The sequence below is a fragment of the Rhipicephalus sanguineus genome, chromosome 8 (genome assembly GCF_013339695.2).
Source record: "Rhipicephalus sanguineus isolate Rsan-2018 chromosome 8, BIME_Rsan_1.4, whole genome shotgun sequence".
NCBI classification, from domain to species: domain Eukaryota; kingdom Metazoa; phylum Arthropoda; class Arachnida; order Ixodida; family Ixodidae; genus Rhipicephalus; species Rhipicephalus sanguineus.
The window spans coordinates 111254640-111270404 of record NC_051183.1 but is presented as its reverse complement, the minus strand read 5'-3'; the positions used below and the strand labels follow the sequence as shown (position 1 = coordinate 111270404).

The following is a 15765-nucleotide window of genomic DNA, read 5'->3' as shown; positions in this document are numbered from 1 at the left end:
ATTTCATACAAATTATCAATAGAGAAGGGTGCAAACCAGTGCGATACGATCTCTCTTATGCTATTCACCGCGTGCTTACAGCAGGTATTCACAGCCCGGTTAGGGAACACAGTTAAGGAACACAGTTAATGGAGAATATATTAGTTAAATCCGATTCGCTGAAGACATTGTCTTTCGGAGTAACTCAGTGAAGGAAATGAAAATAATGATTACTGTATCAGACACGGAAAGTAGTACTGCAAAATTTATTTATTTCGAGTTCCTGCAGTGTCCGATGACACTATTACAAGGTGGGAATACACCAGGTCACAATTTCTCGTACAAATAGGCAAATAGGCAAACAAAATTAACACAGCAAAACAACAAGAAAAAAAAAGAGTTCATGCCACTGATATAGACCGGGGGCTTTGCCTTCGGACAGCGCCTCCTCTATTTTTCAGTGCCTGGGCGAACGCTCTCCTCGGGCCGTCGAGCGCGCGCTCCGCGTCCGCTCGCAGCTGCCGCGTGGTGGCGCTGTGCAAGTATACTACGTAGACTACGGGATGCTGGCGCTGAACGGCCGCGCGTATCACAAAGCTCACGAATTCGTGTTTGCATCCGAGTTTAATTGCATTTGTGCTTCTTGCAAGCTTTCACGGGTACAGGAGGATGGAAAGAAACGCGCACATTGCGGTGCGCTGTTTTCATCACGCTGTAACCGTGGTGGCAATAGAAAGATGCTAGATGGTCTTTTATTGTGTCATGGATGGCATCGTCATTTCATCAATCATCCAGGCTATAACCACTTGAAAATAAATGCGAAACAGCAAAGATTGCAGATGCCGCATGTACGCGTGTCTTTCCATCCCCGCTGTGCGTATTCCGCAGGCAGTCTGTTAGTCCGCGCTGCCGGTGCGATAGTTGCACTCGAGTTTGATAGTATTCGCGTTTTATTTTCTGTTTAAGGCTATTGCAACCGCCCCAATGCCTTAGTATGTCATACTGTTGTGTTCCACTCTGCAAATGGAACTGAAAGAAATCACGATGTCTTTTTTTATTATTTCTTTAATGATAAAGAAAAAAAATCTCACAGGGTCCCTTATACATTCATCTAAGACGACTGAAAGGCGAAAGCCACCTCCTTCATTTTCTTCCAGTCAACGTATTGAACATTCCCTGCCTCCCTCAGAGATATTTCTGCGTCTAACGCGGTTTTCAAACAGCCTCAAGGATCGGAGGCAGTGCAAGCTTTCTGCACATTAGCGGAGTCATGCACTGCCTCCGTGATCAGCACATTTTGACCAAGCGAAGATGTAATATGACGACGTCACGTTAGGCGACGTCACGACGATGTCAAAATTTTATGATCTATGACGTCATATGATGACGTCATCACGCAATTACTCTTTGGATCACTCGTGCTGACGCCGGCGACGGTCAATTTTCGCGTTTGATGAGGCATCTAAGGCTTTCGCCTTAATACACTGTTCGGCCGTCGTTCCGTGAAATTCCAGCTGCCGCTGGTGTTCGGGAGAGGTGGCTTGCAGTAATTAGGCGGGATAATTGGTCTCCTAATACATCTTCAAACTACACTAGAATATGCAGCCATCGTTTACGACGCGAAGATTTCATAGAATATTCAAACTACACTAGAATATGCAGCCGTCGTTTACGAGGTGGAGATTTCATAGAATATAGGAAGCGGCGGCTTAAGAAGGATGCAGTAGCGTCACTCTTGCAGGCTACCCTTCGCGTTTGCAGCCCAAGGTAACAACTGAACCAAGCATGGCAAGTATCCCTAAACGTGACCGTGTTGCGTCGGAAGAGTCAACGAATGCATGTAGTACCAGTAGCAACGCTGCCTTGCCATCGCCGCCGTGTGCACGCAGCGCTGACATTAGGTCCCGAAGCTGAAGAATCGGAGCCCATGGACACCACATGCGCTACCGGCGAAACAACCGACAATCATCATGTACAGTGTCACAATAAATCAGTGCACAAGGCTGAGCAGGCTGCCCCATGCGACAAAAGCGTCCAGGTCGACAGCCATTCGGCCTCTATACGTTGCTCACTACCGAAAAGGACAAATGGAAGAGAAAAGAAAGATACCTGAGGAGCCAGATACTGAGCCTACAACAATCCGTCGACAAATACAAACGACTTGGTCAAGCAACTGACAACAGGCCGCGCCATTTTTCACACCTTTCACATTCGCTCAAGTTGAGAGTCGGCACATACGACTTTATACTTGAACGACAGCGTCTGTTCACACGCATCGGTCAGTGTTGCAGGAAGCGCGCGACATATGTAGCTGTTTTTGTTTGTTTTTCGTACCACCACGATTTAACTGGTTTAAGCTCTGAAATAGTGGAATCACTTGGCATAGCTCCTCTTTTTCTGGCACCATTGTTGCTTTCTCCCGGTGGCAACAAATGTAATTCTCAAAATCTTTATGAAGGGAACAGGTGATCGCGTATATCCCTGGAAGCAGTCTAGTGACATTTCATGCTATTTAGCGCATGAACTCCAGGCTTGCGTATAGTATGCTACACCAGTAGACGGTAGCACGCATCGGGGCATTTTAAGCGCCCAAGCTTTCAGTATTAGCTCTTGACAAATGCTGCTTTCGAAAATCTATTTTCAGACTGTCAAAAACCGACTCTCAGTCAAGCGAACGTAATGGTGACAAAACAATATTCCGCGCATCGCTGGCGTGCACTCTCTGGTATCGGGCGAGCAGACGACGCGCGAGCGTCTCGATCAAATAGCCGCGAAAGACACGTGCCTTCGAAATGGGCTGGTTCCCCAGAACAAGCGCTTCATGATTACAGTTTACAAGTTTTCATTAGACTTTAAACAACGCGAATACAGCCGAAAACTGAACCATATAGCACCTTCGAATGCAGCGACGGCATTCGTTTCCGCGAGCGACGACGCGTCGGCGGGTCTACTACGGTGGCGGCGCCCGGCGGCTAAAAGCCGCACTAACGCCGACGGTCGGTTCCTATTGCGCTCCGCTCCTTCGCCCAGGCACAGAAAAATAGAGGAGGCGCTGCTTCGGAGCGTAGTTTCTGTGGACCATAATAAAGTTCTTGCCATGCCAGGCCATGCCGTTACATATCCAACATCAACATGTTCTCTGGGTTTCTCAGTGCTACAAGCTTTGACATTCTAGTCAAGTACAATAAGTATAATTATCCACTAAACACAAATGTAAAGAAAGCAAAGTCACCCATTTACAGGAATATCTTTTCGCAGATAAGAAATAACCATAAGCCGACCCAAGAAGTGAAGCCCTCATAGGAAACAAGACTAATAAAATACTTCATGACGTACTTGTTAATAGTCTTCTGTACAATCGCCTTACGTTAGCTAACAAATTTATCGCACATCTCCTAGTATCAGGTAAATTTATAGCCTAAAATCCTCGAACACATGAGCCTTGCCTTGTGTGTCAGATCAATATGTAAATGTAAATAACTTTAGGCAGATTGGCATCCCACTTGAGTATCTAGCGCACAACGCAAGGCAAGGGCAGAATGAGTAGCGCCTGTCTTCGTTGGTTTGATTCGATCCTTGTCTTGCGTTGGGCGCTAGATGCTAAAATATTAAAAAAACCTTCGACACCATATTTATGATACGAGAAAGAAGGGGAAATTACAGGGATTATAGGCCATCTTAGAAATACCTGCGCTCCCGGTGGTGGTGAACATTCGCGATTCCAACTTAAACATTCTATTGGAAAGCGTTACGGCACCACTAACTTGGGGATTTAATCAGATTCTGGCTACTGGTGAGCTCCCCGGTAATTTATTACTAGCCCGTATTATTTTCGTCTTAAAGAACCAAAAAAATCAGAACTCGCAAATTAACGTCTCATTTAATACGGCCAACTGATCCTAAACTTGGTCAAACATTAACTTATACACGCTTGCTTAGCTTCTTTGACTCCAAGAATGAGATCGGTAATCATCAGTAGGGTTCCCAATGAAGAAAATGCGCTCAAACCGCAAGAATTTACATCGAAAGTGTCTAACTTCTAAACATTAAAGTGGTGTTTCCCACCATCGGTCACTTTTTAACTTCAGAAAAACATTGGTTCTTTAGGTTGAATATATTGAATTTTCTCGACTTCGCATCTAGTGTGAAGGCAACTTTCTGCATGCGTCGCCCTAATTCGCGTAATCGCGGCATTTTTAATATGCTACTCATGCGTGCCCGCAACGCTAACCTTGTACTGTGAGACAACGATACATCATGCGCTAGAATGGTGCTATTTCTAGCTGTTATCAAGGCGAAATGCTTACATGCCTCATCAAACGCGAAAACTGACCGGTGTAACTGTTGGCGTTCCAGGTCGGCGGCGTCAACCCGAGTGATGCAAAAAATCGTCATGCGATGGCGTAACCATATGACAACATTAGAATGCAACTGGCGCCACCTAATGAGACGTCACATGTTCACGTCATCGCATAACATAATTGCTGGGCCAAAGGTGGGCCGATCCCGGAGGCAGTGCGAAACGAGGAGAGGCACACAAAGCTATAAATGCCTGAAATGCTGGATGCATTGCAAAACTACTTTAGTTGCAGAAAGCTTTCGGATGGGGTGCGTGGGAGGTTCAATACATCGAATTAGAAGAAAAAGAAGATGGGTTTCGCCTCCAGGTGGTCAAGACCTCGAAAGGCTAATATTTAGCCTTTAGTCTTTGCCTCCCGCAGGGCAAATTTTGTATATTTTCCTGCAAATAAACAATGTTCAATGTCAATGTCAATGTCAAATTGACTGAGGCATATTCATAAGAGACTCGGCGAGTTTCATTAGCTCGTCGCATATTTTTGTCCTTGATTATATTGTGTTTCTTTATTTATGCATTCCTGTATTAGCGCATATTCGGTTATAATGTTTAAGATATAATTTCTTTTGCTCATGCGCAACAAAAGTGCACCTTTACTAAAGCCTAGGACTGGTCAAAGGTACCTTGAAAAATGAATCAATGGTGTATACAGTTATACAGCAAATATGTGGTCTTTATTCCAGTGGGCGAGTACTGAAGCCAAGTGGCGCACGTGCGCAGCTCAGACACAGGTCTCTTCGTGCATATTTTTTCTTTTAGGCGTGATCGTGTTCTTGTATTCAATATTCAACGAAAGCGCATGCTGGAAAATGAAGTGACATATTTCGGAATCTCAGCTTGAAGGTGTTTCAGCGGCTGTATTCTCCGATGCCCAGCCGTATAACTGCAAACCAAAACAAGGACTTCAACCAAGCGACTTTGCCTCGTCGGTCACCGTATGCACGTAGTACATTAAAGGGGCACCAAATGCTGTGATGACTAAAGCAGCTCCACCAGGACACGAAGGTTGTCGTCGCGTACGTAGCCGCCAGTTTTCAGATCTCCCAATTTAAAGCAGTCATAAAAGCCAACACCCCAGTTACTTGAATTCATTGGCTTCTTGTAGCTTTCAAGATGACGGTGTGTCTTACGAATCTCTTCTTTCTGTTTGTTTTCAAGAGGGTGCAGAATGGTTAACTTGAATTTATACTCGAAAGGCCACTGAATCACGTCGTCGTACTCGCCCTTGTGCAGCCGAAGCAACCCATCAATAAAGACACCTTCCTCCTTCTTCGTTAGTTGAAGACCAGTTGATACGTTGTAACCGCGAAGGTAGACCGGGTCGTAGTAATAATCAGCTTTGCCGTCTTTCAACGCCTTCGCTTCCAGCGAACCTATTCCTGGAACGAAAAAGTCGCAGCGCGTTTCATTTTTTTCGGCGTATGCTAGTGCTTTCTTCTGCATCTCTACCATCGTCTTCGTGCTTGCTCCCGCATCTGCCTTCGCGCTTTCGATTGCAGCTCGAACTCGAGGAAGCTCTTCGTTTTGCTTTTTAATGTCAGCCATTTCACTGTTAAGCGCTCCATGTAGTGTGTTGATGCCATCCAACACGCGATGTGTCATTTCACTAATTTGCCCCACAGGGGCAATACCTTGGCTTACTGCTTCCTTTAGGGTGTTCATATTTTGGGAGACCCGAGTTAGGTTGTCATTAAGCGCACCATTGTCTTTAAGTGCTTGCTCTAGCAGAGCCTTCATTTCACTAGCCTCCTCTTGCACTACTCTCCTGACAATGGCCGAGATTCCTTTCTCCACAGTGTCGCTTAACTTTTCCTCGCACTCCTTTGCTTGAGGTGCTGCATGGGCGTTGCATGAAGCTCTCATGTGTTCGCAGATATCCCGGCATAACACCATCGTCGAGCATCTTGGACAGAATGTGCAGTGGTATTCACACTCTCGGTGGTAGTGCTTGTGGACTTCTGAGGCAGCCATTATAACTGGGCAACCGTGTCCGTGGTTCCAGCATTTAACCTGCATTAGAGATAAGAAGGGTGCACCGAAAGAGGTTAGGGAGATTAACCTTATAATGCGACATTCCTAGCAAGGAGCCTTCTTTCTTTCTCTCTTTCTTTGTATCTTTCTAGACACACGCACACACGCGCGCGCACGCATACACTATATATATACACATCGAATACTCCAGGTATCAGCACTTGTATGTGCATATCTCTACTCTCTCTCTCTCTCTCTCTCTCTATATATATATATATATATATATATATATATATATATATATATGGGTCATTCCATGCCAAGTGTCCCAGACGTGGCGCTCGCACATCGCAGATTTTGCTGATAAAATTTGTGCCTTTTTCCTTTGCCACATAGAGTATTGTGGCAAAACATTTTTGCTCGAAAAAAATTTTGACGATCATGGCGCCCCCTCGAATTTCGCTTGTATTTGTTAAACCGGGCCTTGTAGAAAAATGTGTATAAAATCCATTTTTGTGTGTTGAGCTTCGAAACCACGCTTGCGCGATCGCAGAGGTTCTGTTTAGTTGTCCTATTCTTTAATTCCGAAAACTTTGTGTTTCACTACCAGCTACGTATCTTCAAAAACTACGAAAATCTTCATAGTTCGTGATTTTTTCTTGAGCTATCTGGAACTCTCCCTAACCAATATAAATAATAGTACAATTTTCAGGAAAGTGTATTTTAGTACAAAAATGTTTAGGGGTAAAATGGACTTCAAATCTTATCGAAAAAAATTGTGAAAGTAGTGAAAATATGCGATTTGTCGCATGTTTGACCGTATTTTTCATACTGATGCGGTCCAAGTAAAAATCCTCGTTATGCGGCGTTTGATAGTAGACTACATCGTTAAGTAATGAAGAAAGTCTAATCAAATCATTTTTTGTTTTAAGGAAGAAAATAATTTTTGAATATGGCCCTCCGAACGCGTCATGCATTTGTTTTTCTTGGTGCTTTGCCGCAAAGCACGTGGTCGCCCTTGCAGCCGACAATCGTCACAGGCAGAGGCAAGATGCGAGATGTATGTCAGTGACTCTTGAGTGGTCGAAAGTCTTGTCGCGTTGATGTCAGGGCGACGAGTAATGAATTCTCGTTACATTGGGAGCTTGCTTGGCGGGCCCAATGGTAAGTATGGACGCCCGAGAGCAGCCTATGGCGCCGTTTCCACAATGTGCTAGAGGGCCGTCTGCACACCACGTATACCAAGACAAACAAGTGTATACAATGTGCATTATTTCATTCAGTATGCGCATGCTGATTGTGCAGACGGCCCTCTAGCACATTGTGGAAACGGCGTCATAGGCTGCTCTCCGGCGTCCATACTTACCATTGGGCCCGCCAAGCAAGCTCCCAATGTAACGAGAATTCATTACTCGTCGCCCTGACATCAACGCGACAAGACTTTCGACCACTCAAGAGTCACTGACATACATCTCGCATCTTGCCTCTGCCTGTGACGATTGTCGGCTGCAAGGGCGACCACGTGCTTTGCGGCGAAGCACCAACAAAAACAAATGCAGGACGCGCTCGGAGGGCCAAATTCAAAAATTATTTTCTTCCTTAAAACAAAAAAAAATGATTTGATTAGACTTTCTTCATTATTTAACGATGTAGTCTACTATCAAACGCCGCATAACGAGGATTTTTACTTGGACCGCATCAGTATGAAAAATACGGTCAAACATGCGACAAATCGCATATTTTCTCTACTTTCACAATTTTTTTCGAAAAGATTTGAAGTCTATTTTACCCCTAAACATTTTTGTACTAAAATACACTTTCCTGAAAATCATACTATTATTTATATTGGTTAGGGAGAGTTCCAGATAGCTCAAGAAAAAATCACAAACTATGAAGGTTTTCGTAGTTTTTGAAGATACGTAGCTGGTAGTGAAACCCAAAGTTTTCGGGATTAAAGAACAGGACAACTAAACAGAACCTCTGCGATCGCGCAAGCGTGGTTTCGAAGCTCAACACACAAAAAATTGATTTTATACACATTTTTCTATAAGGTACGGTTTAACAAGTACAAGCGAAATTCGAGGGGGCGCCATGATCGTCAAAATTTTTTTCGAGCAAAAATGTTTTGCCACAATACTCTATGTGGCACAGGAAAAAGGCACAAATTTTATCAGCAAAATCTGCGATGTGCGAGCACACATCTGGGACACTTGGCATGGAATGTCCCATATATATATATATATATATATATATATATATATATATATATATATATATATATATATAATCTCGAGCACTCAATGAACAAAGGTCACAGCAGCACAAACAAACAAAAGGTCGCCTATTGTATGCGCGTTCTATATTGCAACAAAGCATCTATCACAGTCACAGAGCAAATATAGAATGTGAGTTAACTTCCTCAGCAAGCAAATGGCCCCCAACCTAAATCGACAGGACCAGAGACCACAGACGCTCGTCTCACTGCTGTTTGCGCGAGCTGAGCGCGCGTGGTGCAACGACCTTTTTTTTCGCCTCCTGTGCTTCCTGCGCCCTATGAATTCGAATAATACAGGACCAACTACCTCGACTATCCATGCTATTGCAATTTCAATGGACACGTTGCAGAATGCTGTTTCTTCTAAACACGCTGGAAAACCTGCCTGAAACCCACAGGTTTGAGGGTCAAGTGGAGAAAACGCATACGAGGGAACGGCAAGGCGTCCGCAGCACAGGCACGAGAAACAAATCACCGTGCAGCTTATCACACAAGAGACGAGGAACGATGTTCTACGTGGGTCCCACTAACCATCATGTGGCGCCATAGCAGGAACAGTCTACGAGTGAAAATCGCGTGAGTAATGGACTAAGAAAATATAGAAACCTAAATAACGGCATAAGAAAGCGTAGTAAACCCTATTGGAAAACCCAGTGGCACTGTCCCAGTGCCATACCTGTTTATTGGACTAGTGTGGCGCTGGGTACTGGGACGCTGGCACTCTGCACGCGGCACACTGGACGCTGGCGCACTGCACACTTGGCCACCCGTTACGGGCCGAAATCAGGCTTTCAAATTGTTTTTTAAAACTGTGGTCATACCCAGATCGTATTTAGGGCAGAAACGCGAGCACTGCGACAAAAAAATCCCCCCAAAAACGTCAATAAAAAAAACGAGCGAGCGGGAGTCAAACCCACCACCTCGACGCACCCTGCATTATGAATCTGACACGTTACCGCTGCACCACACCTGAAATATGAGAGGTGGTTTCTTTTTCTTCATGTTATAACTACTTCCGGTAGCCAGTATATTCATTTTTCTCGTTTAGAAACGCAATTTCCAGTCTCTTCGTGCTCGCGAGAACCTAAGAGAAGGTACTTAATTTGCTTGTCATGTGCTGCCTAGGATCAGAACGTCTATCTGGCACGTTTTGCCGCAAAAAAAAATATTAGTGTAACCGCAGATGTGTTGCAGCAATCGCACTGACTCGCTAAGCAGTTAGTCATACCTATGTAAAAAACAGTGTGCACCTGACCTGCACACTGAACAAATTAGTTTTCGTCAGCCGTTTGAACATATTTTCTGTCATTTTTGCTTACGTTCAGCGTACTACACAACCGTAGTAGTTCATCCTAGCCCAACCGATCGTTAGGCTTAGAGCTGTACTCCGTGCGCCACGATCGCTGTGACGAACGTGGATATTCAATTACGAAGAATCTACTAACCATTCAAATGCAGTTTCGATCCTACCTGACTCAAGCGAGGCCATATTTGCACCTTCGTGTACATGAATCGGAAGCTAAAAACGCCGAGATGGAGCGTTACATTGGCTCACTGTTGCCGGTGACGTGCGGCTTTCAGCGGTACGAGCCCATATCGAAGGACTAGACTGGCTGCTAGAGTAGGTTGATGTTATTATGAGACTAATATTAATGTCATATTGTGTTGCGAATGATAAGGTCTTTCGATTGCAGTTGTATGAACTACATTTACGACACTCGATCACACACTTCAGGGAAAGCGCGCGCGCGCGCGCTCGACATATGATTGCTTTAGCGCATACAAACCTCCGTCGCTTAACGAAAACTAAAGCTAGATATGTGTAGGACACAGAATAAAATAATATTTTCAAGATATTCAATAAGTTTTTCTTTTGACTTCACGCGACCCAATACCAAATCTTATATGAATTCCACCCTGCGCACCCAGTTTTTTCCAATGTGCTGCCAGTGTTCCCAGTGCGCGGGCAGACACTGTGCAGCGTGACCAGTGCCTCCCAGTGCGCTGCAAGACACTGGGCCACACTGTACAGTATTCCCAGCGCCCTTCAGCGCGCTGTAGTACACTGGGACACACTGTACAGCGTTTCCAGTGTCACCCAGTGCGCTGAAAGGCACTGCGAGGCACCGGCGACGCTGTTTTTTCCGATAGGGAATTGTTTAGAAAATATAATGAAGCTGAGAAGCAGGATTTACAGATGAAAGAAGTAGTGCGTGAAACAAAAACACTGCAGAAATAAATACTGAGGTGCAAAATGGAACGGTGCGTCCGGCGGATTTCTCAAGCGCGATCGCAAAATACATGCAAATGATGCACAATGCACTCAAGCAAGTAAGTAATTATTTTTCACGCTTTTGATAAGGCGGCAGTACGACTAGTGCAGAAAAGTTACTTAGCAATTGGCATGCCTTGCATACCTATATTCATAATCGTCTAATAGTAGCGCAAAAAAGACGAAGACAAGAAAGTGAACACCACAAGCGCTTACTCACAACTGAATGCTTTATTGCTTAAACAGAAAATATATCTAAACTTGACGCTCGACTAATTTTCGCGCATGCGCGTCGTGGGCAAGGCAAAAAAAAAAAAAACAGAACAAAAACACACCTGCTTTCTTGTATTCGTCGTTTTTTGAGCTACTATTACACCATTATGAATCAGTACCAACTAGCTCGCCTTTCCGTTTTGCTTCATACATATATAATGCACAAATTGTGAGGCAGAGTATAGCTTGACTGATGCATAGAATAAATCAATAATTATAGAACGTGATAGTTTTCCCAGCCAACAACCCAACGGATTGTGAGAACTGACAAATAAGTACGTCAACGAAGCCACGTACCTAGGCTTAATTATGATTGGTAATTAATACGCGTTGGGCTTTTACATCCGAAAACTACGATTAGATATGAGGGATGCTGTAGTAGAGGGCAGGGAATCTCTGACCATGTACTGTTTTCTAACGTGCTCCTAAATCAAAGTACACGGACCCCAGCCATTTCGCTTCCTTCAAAATGCGTCTGCCGTGACCGGGATTCGATCCCGCGACCTCAGGGTGGGCTGTCGAGCACCATAACCATTACACTACCGTGGCAGGTATGACTCCTAATTAAAAACGAATTGATTTTAAGTCATTCCTAAGGCAGGTAATTCATTGCAAAGGCAGGCCTGCATAGAAAGTGATCTCTTACTACGTTTTGTTTGCGCCTTAAGGAGGACCCAGAAACTGAGTCCCAGTTTCGGTTTCACGGAACATGCGCTCGTAGCGGTTGCCGGGCATCTTAACATCTGGTTACCGAAATGAGGCTGGTGTGAATGATCGCATTTATTGTCTCTCACGAGTTTTTACAAATAAGGAAATTTGAGTGAACTGTAGAGAACTCGCATTTTGTTTATTTCCCTTTTTTAATTCTTATTTTTTTAAATTTTAAATTGGCCCAACCGCGGGAACTGGTTGGCTTGTGTTCGTAGCGCTTGCCTCCGCTCACCCTTGCCACTCGCCCAGAGATATCCCAAGTTGGATCGCCCTCAATTATCTTGGTCAGGTTGGCGTGTCAAGAACGAATACGGGAAAGATAAGACATTTGTTGTGGCGTGCAGCGAACGGAAGCCGCAGTAGGCCACGTCGATCACGTCAACCATGTTTCAGGCGAAGATGGCTAAATCGGGGCATCACATGTTTTGCGCCGCTGTGTGGTGCAGTAACCCAGGCATTTCCAGTTCCGCAAAGGTTCTTCAGGCTTTCTAGTGACAACAGGTGAGCACAAGTATTTGGGTCCATTATTTGAGGAGGAATTCATTTTGATTGAGTACATGAGTAAACCTAGTTCTCTGCAGGCCTGCAGGCTGTGTCGCTAGACTAATTCGTCATAACGACATCCTACCTGCTGCCGGCGAAACACGTGTATTGAAAGGCTTGAATGCGTGTTGCTTCGGCTACACACTTTGTTCATCCCTTACTTTTGGCATGCAGTTCAAATAATGTTGAGCAAATATAGCCTCTTTCTCGTTCATGGAATTGCATGTAGCCAGTTTGAAACTTTGTGGGTTTTTACTTCTGATACCATCACTGAAATACATGTAATGGACTCAATGCTTTGAGAAATCGTTTAACAGGAAATGTCGCTGGAGTTAACGTTTTGACAAGTGCACATTTCTTGGTCAAGGCAATGCTGCTCACTTGACGAAGACAAGTGAAGATGCCGAAACCTTGTCCCCAGCGGCATTCCCTGTTCAACATTTTCTCATTGCTTTACGCCTCTGTCTTCCCCTGAACTTTTTGTCACGTTTGGCACTCATGTTGATTAAGAAAAATATGCTCGCCGTCATAACAGAACTGATTGAGTCAAGTACGACGTGGCCTGCTTGTGATTGTTAATACTTTTTGCATAATTTCGGATATAGGTTCAATGTTGGCTCATTATGTGCATATTTCATTTGTGAATTAAAGCTGACTTTGCAGACTGACACTTTTACACTACGTGTATGTCTCTCTTTTATTACTAAGCGTCTGAATAGTAAAAGATTTACATTTTTTGTGTTGATCGAGCTTTGATTGCCAAATCGATTAGCTTTAGTTTGCACACTTCACAACACACGAAAAAAAATTAAGAAATGGTTAACTAAATTTAACGAATGGCCACGTCGCCTGAGCGGACCTGCAAGAGGGCGCAAACATATTTCACTTACATGCAAAGTGGGAAAGGAGGGCTTCCGCGGCAACCCACCTCCTCTCGGTTTCGCACCATTTCCCTGTATTTGCTGACGTCACCAGGGACGTCATGAAAGAAATGTTTTGTTTGTGAATTATTTCTAGATGGGATACCCGGCAGCCGCCAGTGGTAGAAGCGGCGCTGCCACAGTGTATCAGCATGCGAGTGCGCGTCCAATGGGAAGTATAGGGAGTTTCCGCCTCCTGCCTTAAGTACAACGTATTCGTATCGTTCAGATATACGTGTAGTCACATCCGACATGCGTGGGTGTGTAGTCCAGTGACAGACACTCGCCTACGGACTGTGAGCTCCCGTGTTCAAACCCCAGCCCCGGAAAAGAAGTATTTTCCTTTTTATTTCGCGTGTATATTTATGGCTATGATCGTCCCAAATCTCGGAACACATTACTGGTCCGACCAGACACGCTGGCAACAGTGCAGTAGCTCGGTTGCCCAGCCCTACGGAAGGGTCTACTGTTTACGAAAGTATGTTTCCCTTCGTGCGAAGTGCTATAAGAGGGCTTCCACAGGCACCCGCCGCCTACAGGCTTCCCGATCTTTCCTTCTATAGTCTAACCTAGTCAGTGACGTCATGAAGGCATTGTTTGACTTGTGAATTATTTCAAGTTCGATAACTCGCAGCAGGTAGTGGTAAAAGCGGCGCCGCCACCACTAGTGGCTTGCGTATGTACTGCAACAGTGGAGTCCCATGAAAGCGCGCGATTGTATAACGTTAATCGCTAAAGAATAAAGTTTGTCCAATCCAATCGCTAAAAACGCCACAACGGTGTTTGCCTACGCTCCTTAAGTACTTTTTCGAAATAGTTCTGCTGTTTAACGACGGAATTGAACGGTCGCAATAGAAGGGACCTGTCAGTATCACAGGATTGTTATCATAGCTGTCTAGCTTCCATAGTCAAACACACTGGTGCGTTAGATACTTATCTAATATAATTATAATTATTGATTATAGGAAGTGCTTCGATTCTGACAATTTAATAATTAAAAGCATGCTGCTGCTGTACAGGATCATGGTTATGATATCAATTATTTCCTAATGCGCGCTGTCGGTCTCACACTGGTTTGAACTTCCATTATCCCAGTTCGCTTCTGGTTTTCAGTTCATTTCCGGCTGTGGACAGGATAACGAAGACCTTTAATGCAAGTTCCTTAAATGTTCGCGAACCTCAATCTTGTTACAAGATTTCAAAAAGACACTATTACTGTCGATGTGAATATACACGTCCTTATTCCACCCGCTGCGCAACCAGGTGTGCGTCTTCGTGCATCGCTGGCTTACCTCTCTTTTCAGCAGATTTTCAGCTGGGAAGTCTATCCAGCCAACGTCCTCTTCCGAGCAGATTTCACCGTCGATCGGACAAGCGTACCCCTCGGCCGTTCTGCACTGTTCGTAACAGCAATGACACGCTACGTGACCGCATGGTAGATTCGCGGTTGTCTTGCGTACGAGTCCGCACAAACTGCACAGCCTATTTCTTGGAAGGGGCTTCACAAATTGCAAAGGATTCCAGTCGAATTCTTCCGTGAAGCCGACCAGCGTGTATTGTTTGACCGCAGGTGCCATCTTCGATGCAGCTGTCCGCTCTGAAAAATAACCTCGAACTGCGGGCGTTTCATTCGAGCGAACCACGCCGCCTTGTCTTTTCGACTAGGCGCCGCCGCTTTCTGAGCAATATCCGTTGCAGCTGCGTTGGCAACGCGTTTTGAGCCTTCTTATCACCAGTCTCGCCGAAGTGTGCGGCGCTTATCAAAAACAAGCAAGTGCAGTGAACGTGACCCGAACAGGCTTTCTTTCAATCACTTGTACCCGCAGGCAAATTACCCGCCACGGTTATCTGCTGTTTACGGTGCACCACTGCTTCAACCCCAGCGTCGCGGGATCAAATCCCGGTCGCGGCCGCCACATTTCGATGGAGGCAACATGCTAGAGTCCCGTGTGCTTACATTTAAGTGCACGTTAAGTTGCTCCAGGTGGTCGAAACTTCAGGAGCCAGCCACTGTGGCATCTCAAATAACCATATCGTTATTTTCGGATTTTGACTCCAAAAATGATTAGTAATGTAGGCATATTGTGTGAAGCTTTTTTTGCCCTCTCTCTCTGTTTATTTTTTTCATATTTTAACTGAATTAATTATTAAGATTTTAGATATTTTGTTTGTTTTCATTTTTTCCGAAAAAGCTGAAGTAGCCTGTATGTTGTTTTGCTGCACGAACAGTCTACTGGGTTAGCCGTGATAACAACAATGCCTTGCTTTTTTCTAGCACTAACTGCGTCACAGCAGAGCTACGTACAGTAACTTTGCTGCTTTATAATGAAATTCTTTGCGCTATCTCTATCAGATGGCATCTTGTTGCCAGTTCAGTATTGTGCAGTCTTCCGGCCGCCTCACCAGTATTTTGGTGTATTATCGTCTTGAATTGGGCTGGTTGCAACACACTTATTTTTGAACG

General features: G+C 44.7%; 1 protein-coding gene across 1 annotated transcript; it reads right to left on the bottom strand.

Moving 5' to 3' along the window:
* Positions 1–5212: 5212 nt before the first annotated feature.
* Positions 5213–14887, bottom strand: LOC119402306 (TNF receptor-associated factor 6-like). Its single transcript, XM_037669458.2, has 2 exons — positions 14594–14887; positions 5213–6346 (listed from the first exon to the last, which is right to left on the bottom strand). The coding sequence occupies exons 1-2, from the start codon at positions 14876–14878 to the stop codon at positions 5315–5317; spliced, it is 1317 nt and encodes a 438-aa protein (XP_037525386.1). The 5' UTR covers positions 14879–14887; the 3' UTR covers positions 5213–5314.
* Positions 14888–15765: the final 878 nt, after the last annotated feature.